Source organism: Rattus norvegicus, chromosome 7 (genome assembly GCF_021556685.1).
Source record: "Rattus norvegicus strain SHRSP/BbbUtx chromosome 7, alternate assembly SHRSP_T2T, whole genome shotgun sequence".
Lineage (NCBI taxonomy): Eukaryota > Metazoa > Chordata > Mammalia > Rodentia > Muridae > Rattus > Rattus norvegicus.
This window is the reverse complement of record NC_141540.1, coordinates 14,935,014-14,943,126: the sequence shown is the minus strand read 5'-3', so window position 1 is coordinate 14,943,126 and position 8,113 is coordinate 14,935,014. Positions and strand designations below refer to the sequence as shown.

Below are 8,113 nucleotides of genomic sequence, written 5' to 3'. Positions count from 1 at the left end.
CCCTGCTGCCTGCTTCTCATTCAGGGTCTCCTTTCGGAGCTCCTTATGTGGATCAGGCTGGCCTTGAACTCCCAGAGATCCACCTCCTTCAGCATCCCGGCCATTGGGATGAAAGGCGCGTGCCATGACCCAACTGCACAGTACTTGGGTAAAATTTATTTTGTGAATTTTGCCTTTTGCTTGTGGGTGTGTGAGTCATGTCCATGCCATGCCTGCAGAGGCGAGCAGAGGGCTCAGATCCTGGACCTGTGCAAGAGCAGCCAGTGCTCTCGAGGGACTGGCCTGTGCTTTACATATGTCTTCCTCGGTGTGGTTTCTGAGTCTGGTTCAAGCCAAGGCTCCGGAGGTGGCCCAGGCTGTGGGGACCACCCTGTGACAAGAACTCTGGGAAGGTATCAAGCCAGGCTGTCCTGAACACACACTGTGACCGTTTACTGTCACTCAGGGCAGAGCTCCTCAGAAGAGTGTACAAGTATGGTTTCGCTTTGTTGGCCTCGAACTTGCTGTGTGGCCAAAGACGACCTTGCATGACCAATGCTCCTGCCTGTACCACCAGATGGCTGCGATTACAGGCTTGCCCCTTCAAGCCGGTTTCTGTGGTCCTGGGGTGAACCATAGCTCCACACATGAGCCCAGGCTCAGGTACTTGCATTAGTTTTTTGGTTTAGTAGTTTAGGCTCTTGAGTTTGACCAGGGTTCCAGGTTCCTCTGTGATCTCCTGACCGTGCGATGCAGGGCTCTCTCTGTCTCTTAACCTTGTTTTTATTATGTGGTGTATGCTGTCCTTACAGACGCTGTCTCATCATGGACAGGTCAGAGGACAACTTGCAGTTCTCTACTTCCACTGTGTTGGTCCGGAGGATCAAATGTGGGTGGTCAGGCTGGCAGTGAGCCCTTTTACATGCTGAGCCCTCTTGCCGGCCTTGTCTTTAATGTCTTGAAGTCTAGCCTGTAGTCCGGGCTAACCTTGACTCACAGCATCTTCCAGGTTGAGCATCCCAGGTGTGGGGATGACAGCTGTCTACAGGCTAGACCCTGTCTCCCAACAGCATATTTTTAGTTTGTGGCTTTTGGAGACAGGGTCTCTCTACATAGCTTTGGCTGTCCTGGAATTCACTGTAGACCAGGCTGGCCTGTCTCTGCCTCCTGAGTGCTAGGATCAAAGGCATATCGCCACCATGCCAATATTTTGTGGATTTTGTTTTTGTAGTTCTGTGAAACGACCCGTCCTGCAGAGCTTCAGCCTCAGGAGGGAAGCTCCTGCTACCCTCCTCAGCGCTGATCCTTGCACAACGGTGGCCCTGGGACACTACCCACATGAACTCAGTGTACAGCCCCTCAGAAGAAAGGCCACTTGCAGGCAGGGACTGAGGCCCCAACGAGTATTGTGCTTGCCTGACCTAAGGGAATCCCCGGGTCCTCAGAAACAAGGGGTAGAGCACGCCTGTTATTCCAGCACGGTGGACACGGGCAGGCAGGGGGCAGAGATCAGAAGCTCATGAACTGAAGACTACACAGAGACACTGGGAAGGAGAGGTCAGCTTCTTATCCCAGGACAGGAGTCAAAAGAATTCTCAGCTACTCTGGTATCAGTGAGAAGGGAAGGGGCCTTCCTTCCTGGGGCGGGGCTTCCTGATGAGGGGTCAGCCAGAAGCCTGCAGCAAACCACAGGCACAGATAAAATGCCTGAGGGTGACTCAGAGATGGTCTGGACAGACAGAGTTGCGGTCAGCACTTCAGGGACAGCCCTGATGTCGGTAAACAAGATATCTTGGCCCCAGGCCAGGACCCAGACATGAAGGTAGTCTGGACTTAGTTCTTCAAGAGAGGAACTATGGCAGGGTTGGTTGCCGGCGAATGTGACGAATGCATGTTAACCGCCTGTACATAGGGATTTGGCTTTTTTTTTTCTAAAGTGTCCATTTTTATGCAGGGCCCTGGGTGGTCTGGAGCTCACAGAGCCCCTCCCAAGTGCTGAGATTAGATATGGCTCATGCACTGCCCCACTTCGGAATTGAAACAAGCCCTCCCCACACTGGGACAGACCCACTGAGCCACACCCTGATTCTGATTTACATTTATAAGAAGTCACGAGAAGTGGTATGCCCAATTCACAGTTGGTCAAACAGTATAGGTCACAAAAAGCCACCAAGGTGGTGCAGCTAGGAAAGTTAGCTATGCTGTGCTGGATGTGAAACCTAGGGCTTCCCACTGCTAGATGGGTGTTCAAGCCACGGCCACCCCCACCAAACTCCCCAAGTGACAGTGGGCTTCGTGGCTCTTCACTGTGACTTAATACAGGAGGCGAACTTGGGCCAAGCTTGCTTCAGGCTCTCAGCCTATGGTGACAAATAACAGAACTTTCAATGTCACCTGTCACCACTCTTCGTCTGCCCACACTGAAGCCGTGGAGGCACGAACTCCATCCCTCCCCTGCACCCTCAGGGGCCTCTGGGAGACTTCCAGACCCTTCTCAGTCTGGCAGGCTTCCACCAGGATGACTTTTCAGTGTCCCTCTGGAGAGCAGACAGAGGGAAGCCTCCGTGTTCTGCTGGGAAGTCCAGAAAACACTCATCTTGTGACCCGAGGCGCCCACAGCTCTACAGGAGGGGGAACAGAAATCAGCGGTCAGCAGTGTCTCAGGCTGCCTTTCAGGAGCCCACAGGGTTGCAGGACAATGGGTCAGTTGAACTGGAGTGTGGATGTGACCAATGTGTAAGAAAAAAACTGAGTGGGCTTAGTGGTGAAAAGCACTGACTGCTCTTCCAGATATCCTGAGTTCAATTCCCAGAATCCACAGAGGCTCCCAACCATCTGTTCACAACCACCTAGAATGGAATCTGATGCCCTCTTCTGGTGTATATGAAGATACATAAATACTGGGTTGGAGAGATGGTTCAGTGGAAGAGCACTGACTGCTCTTCCAGAGGTCATGAGTTCAAATCCTGGCAACCACGTGGTGGCTCACAACCACCTGTAATGAGACCTGATGCCCTCTTCTGTGTCTGAAGACAGCTACAGTGTGTATAATAAATCTTAAAAAAGAGAGAGAGAGAGATGGAGTTGGGTAGGTTCAGCTCCCAGCACCCATATGGTGGCCCACAACCGCCTGGAACTGAAGTTCCAGGGGATGTGAACGGCTGGCATGCTCAGAAACCCAAATCACAAAAGGTAGACAACTGGGCGTGGTGGAGCAGAGGCAGTTCCAACCCACACAGGCCTGGCTCTTGTCTCCATAAGACATGTGGAAGTGGGTGGGAGCCATATTGAACATCCGATCCCAGCTTCCTATGAGCAGCTCATAGGGGAGGTAGAAGGTACCCAGGAAGCTCCCTGGCTGACAGCCTGGGGTATAGGCTATCCTCACCACACATAAGCAGGCAGGCAAAAACAAATGTTTCTAACCTAGCTGTGGTAGCGCACACCTTTCAGCTCAGCACACAAGAGGCTGAGGCAGGGACTCAGGGCAGCCTGGGTTACACATACAGGGAGACCCTGTCCCAAAATGGAGTCATTTGAGTTCAACACATGAACCACACACTCCACTCCTGGTGTGTGCCGGACACAGCAACTACAGGGACAATGAGCCCAGTGTCACGCAGCCATCAACAAGCATGAGGCTCCAACAGCAGCCAGTGTGGCGAAACCCTAAGGACAACCAGCTCTGTGAGACCCAAAGGCAACAGTGTGGGAGAAAGGCAGGAAACATGAAGGACAGGATGCGGGAACAAGGAATGAACTCCTGGATGCTGCAGAGGTAGGGCTGGCCGGCCGGCCGAGGCCACTAACATGGCTGACACACTCCTGGAGTCAAGACTGCTGCAGGACCTCAGGAACCTGGCCAGCACTACTGAGCTGGGGAGGATGGGGTCACTGCCTGTGGCCAGGTGCTGCTTGAAGCAACAGCAGGTACCCGGGGGACAGCACAGAGGAGCCGGCCAGCCTGACACAGGCCGAGACATGACCTTGTCACCTCGGCACTGAGGTGAGCAGAAGAACATGGACCCCAGCTACCCTGGAAGCTGGAGGCCCACCATACTGCCCTGTCTCAAGTCTCAGAGTGGAGAGAAGGGCAGGGTGACCCAGGGGCCTGGCGATTGTGTGGCACAAGTTCTTCCAGCCTCACGAGCAACGAGGCTGCTATATGGTAACGGACGCAAAGCTCAGAGTCCACCCCAAGCCAGAGGCTCTTTAGGACCCACCCTGCAGGGTACCAGAACCATCACCACCACAGCCACAGTAACTTATCCCAAAGTAGCTTTTAATTCTCCGGGGAGTCATGGAGAACTCTTAACAGAGCAGTGACCTCAGGGCGAGGAGTGGGGGTGGGGCTGAAGCTCTGAAGTTGCTCATCCTGCAGGATGAAAGCCATGACCCACACGCTGGGGCTCATGGGAGCAGCGGCTCTGGCCTGGTCCTCTGTGAGGTTGCTGGTGAGCTGTGAAGGGCAGAGCAGAAGGTTCCTGGGGTCTCCCTGCGCACTGTGCCGCGCGGACTCTTTTCCACAGTTTTCCAGAAGAGACTCTCCCAACACCGAAGAGTCCACAAACTTGCCTTCAATTGCAGCAATCCTCCTGCTTCAGTCTCCAGAGTACTAGATTTCCCCTGGTAATAGTACAGGTTTTTTTGTTTTTTCTTTTTCTTCTTTACTCTGTAGCCCTGGCTGGCCTGGACCTCAGAAATCTGCCTGGCTCTACCCACCCTGGGCACTAGGATTCAAGCCTGCCTTTCTGTTATTTTATTTTTGTGGGTGCAGCTCAGACCCTCTACCGCATCGAGGGTAGGCAGCGGGGTCATCCAGCACCAAACCCTCATTCTGCTGGGGCTCACCTGCAGCTACTGCACCAGGCGGTAGGTGATGTACCGGCCGGCTGTCTCACTGGGGCGGATAATCTTCACAACCTGTGGGAGCAGGTAGAGCGGGGAGTGGCAGGGCCTTGGGCATCAGTGGCGAGGGACGACTGTCCTCTGGCCATAGTGACGCTGGCTTCAGAGAGAGAGAGAGAGAGCGAGAGCGAGGGGAACAACGGCTATGGCTTCTCACCTGCCCTCGCTTGATCCCGAAGTACCGTGCCACCGGGTCCCCAGCCTGGATCCTGGGCAGCTGGCTCTCACGGAGCTTGCTAGAACAGTCAAGGAAGCGCTGGAAGGCAGTGCTGGGAGTGAGGGGATGCGGGGACAGGGTAAAAAGGATACTATCTGGGCTGGAGAGATGGCTCAGCGGTTAAGAGCACCCGACTGCTCTTCCAGAGGTCATGAGTTCAATTCCCAGCAACCACATGGTGGCTCACAACCATCTGTAAAGAGATCTGATGCCCCCTTCTGGTGTATCTGGAGACAGCTACAGTGTACTTATATATAATAAATAAAATAAATCTTAAAAAAAAAAAAAAAAAAAAAAAAAGGATACTATCGCGCCAGCAGTTCCGTCACCTCCTCCTTGGTCATGACCACGTGCTCAGGGACTAGCTGTGGAAACAGAGACCCACCCGCGGCCATCAGAAACCGACAGACTCAACAGGCTAATGGGTACTGCCACAGGGCTGGGACAGAGGACACAACCAGGCTACTAATATCACCAAGTTGGATGCTCAAGGCCACTGCACTAAAACTGGGGAACGACCCTGCCCAGCTTATGAATGGCACGGCCTGAGACTGGGAAGATCCAGGGCCCTCCCGTATCCTGTCCAGACCACGCCATGCCACCCAGACCTTCCCTGGGACACACGCACCTCATGTTCTGTGATATTGATGAGCAGCTCCTGCTGTAGAAACTGTTCTAGCACGTACTTAGGGGCCATGTCTACCAGGGACTGCTTGGCGGAGGGTGTCATGCCCTGCTGCACCACGATCAGCGCCCGTGTGATGTTCTCCTCCTGCATGCGCTGGCAGTACACCTTGATGGTCTTGATGCCCACCTTGGGCTCCTCTGCAGGCACACAAGTGTGACCCTCACACCCACCACTAGAGTCCCCGATGTCCTGCTGCCTGTGGACTTAGCTTCTCCGCTCACAAAGGAAGACCAGAACGCAAAGCCAGCCGCGGTGGGGCTATCACGGGGCAGCCATGGCGGAAGAAAGCTGCACTGTCCGCCCCTCCTGATCCAGGGGGTGAAATTCTCAGCAGCTCTGAGATTTGTGGAATATGGTATTGTCAGCTTGGGCAGCCTCAAGGAGAAACTGTCTGACCAGGAGGTGGACCCTGTGCCTAACATGGGGCTAAGCCTTCTCTCCTCAGGCAGAGTGGGGTTTACTGGAGCATTAGGACGCAGAGCACAAGAGCAGGTCCAGGTCACCTAGTCACCTAGTCTGCAAATTATCGGACCTTATCCAGACTCTACACACCTTTTTACATTATGATAACAGTGGCAAAATTAGTTAGGAAGCAGCAATGAAAATTTTATGGCTGTAGGTCACCACAACATGGAGAGTCCCATTGTCGGGAAGGCTGACAGCCACTGCCTTACATAGTTCTGGCTGTCCTAGAAGTCACTGTGTAGCCCAGGCTGGCCTCGGCTGCCTGCCTCCGCCTCCTGGATTTATAAACACATGCTACCATGCCCATCCCTGCACCCCCAATTCTCACACTAAAACCCCAGGCCCCAGGCATCAACATCAGGTATTAAAGGAAACAAGCTGCCTGCGGAGACTGGAGGAGCTGCAGAGCACCACAAACCTCCGAGAGCCGCCTGGGCCTCAGACAGCAACTGTAGACTACAGCAACAGGAGCAGGGGGACTGAGCACTGGTCTGCGGACTCAGGGGCAAAAAGGACACCGGTGAAATGGAAGCTTCCCAGGGGAAGACAGAGACAAAGCAGGCAGCTGCCACCAGAACTGGAGGCCCCCAGAGGATGCCACTACTGCCAGCCCAAGGACCCTCACCTGGGAAGAAGACAAACATCTGGTCTGTGGGATCATCGTTGTGGGCCACCAGCACGGTGAGGTCTGTGCGCCTCGGCCGTCCTTCGCTGGGCTTGTCCCCAAACTGTGCCTTGAACTCTTCAAGTGTCTGGTCCAGCTCATCCTGGGTCACCAGGTAGCCTCGGTCATGACACAGCTGTAGAGAGAGAAGAGTACTCAGCTAGAGGACAGCTGGGGACTAACACTGACTGACCCGCAGTACCCAAATTCTGCATAGGCTGAGACTACAGAGGCCCCAGCCAAGCCTCCTCCCTTCCCTCCAGCCTCACCAGAGAAGGCTGGGGTCAATGACCTGGCAACCTTCCTGTCTTGGACCCTCCTAATGAGGGCTGAGAACAGGCCTGAGGAGGCCTAGATCAGGTCCTGGGCTCCACCCAACACAGCATAAATTAAAACTATTAATACCTCTTTCTCCACTGGGGTCTTATCTACTCAACTCGAACAACCAAAATGTCTTCCTTTTTTCCCTTTTCTTTCCAGACAGGGTTTCTCTGCGTGAATGTGACCCTGTCTATCCGGGAAATTACCATGTAGACCAGGCTGACCTCTAACTCAGAGATCCGCCTCTTTCTAACTCCAGAGTGCTGGGATTAAAGGCGTGCGCCGTCATGCCGGCTTGTTTTATTTTTTTAAATAGCTTCTTTTAATCCTACGTGTGTCCAAGAGACCAGAAAAGGGCCACAGATGCCCTGGAACTGGGGTTACAGATGGTTGTGAACTACCATGTGGGTGTCGATGGTGAGGCTCCCTAGTACTGAGGAAACCATTCGTTCCCAACACCCCGTAAACCAGGTGTGACCGTGTAGCAGCCATGTATCCCGTTTCCGAAGCAGAGAGTCCAGCTAGGACTTTTCCTCTGGGGCAGGGGGAGGAGGCTGAAGCAGGAGGATTGCCAACAACTGAGGTGGGTGGACTCCACACTTTAAGAGGGGATGCATCCTATTACCTGGGAGGCTGAAGCAAGAGGATTAGCCCCCATTGGAGGCTGGGCTGAGCGGACAGACAACCGCAGTTAGTCCACAGCTCAGCGCTCGCTCAAAACCTCCCCATGCAACTCGCCTGCATGATAGTCTTGCGGATCTTCCACAGCCGATACGTTTCCTCCTCGTCGTCCATGTTGTCGCACTTCACAAACAACTCTGCACGCGCGCTCGTAGACCTACCAGGACTGAGCCTGCGCGGGACAGCATAA

The 8,113-nt window shown here is 54.0% G+C and overlaps 1 protein-coding gene across 4 annotated transcripts; it reads right to left on the bottom strand.

Annotated features, from left to right (window-relative positions):
- Positions 1–4,238: 4,238 nt before the first annotated feature.
- On the bottom strand, positions 4,239–8,113 carry Polr2e (RNA polymerase II, I and III subunit E). Of its 4 annotated transcripts, none has more exons than NM_001109614.1 (7): positions 7,981–8,113; positions 6,883–7,057; positions 5,733–5,929; positions 5,411–5,469; positions 5,045–5,123; positions 4,831–4,902; positions 4,239–4,605 (listed from the first exon to the last, which is right to left on the bottom strand). In NM_001109614.1, the coding sequence occupies exons 1-6, from the start codon at positions 8,035–8,037 to the stop codon at positions 4,837–4,839; spliced, it is 633 nt and encodes a 210-aa protein (NP_001103084.1). In that variant the 5' UTR covers positions 8,038–8,113; the 3' UTR covers positions 4,239–4,605; positions 4,831–4,836. The 4 variants fall into 4 exon arrangements, with proteins under 4 accessions (NP_001103084.1, XP_087415295.1, XP_087415296.1 ...); XM_087559169.1 differs by having other exon boundaries at positions 4,245–4,605; positions 7,868–8,091; XM_087559170.1 differs by having other exon boundaries at positions 4,245–4,438; positions 7,868–8,091.

Excerpts from the sequence above, each read along its gene's own strand:
- Polr2e (NM_001109614.1), bottom strand. The coding sequence starts at position 8,037 with ATGGACGACGAGGAGGAAACGTATCGGCTGTGGAAGATCCGCAAGACT. Across the intron at positions 7,058-7,980 it reads TCCGCAAGACTATCATGCAG|CTGTGTCATGACCGAGGCTA; the intron begins GCGAGTTGCATG and ends CTCTCTCTACAG. Across the intron at positions 5,470-5,732 it reads TCAATATCACAGAACATGAG|CTAGTCCCTGAGCACGTGGT; the intron begins GTGCGTGTGTCC and ends CTGTTTCCACAG.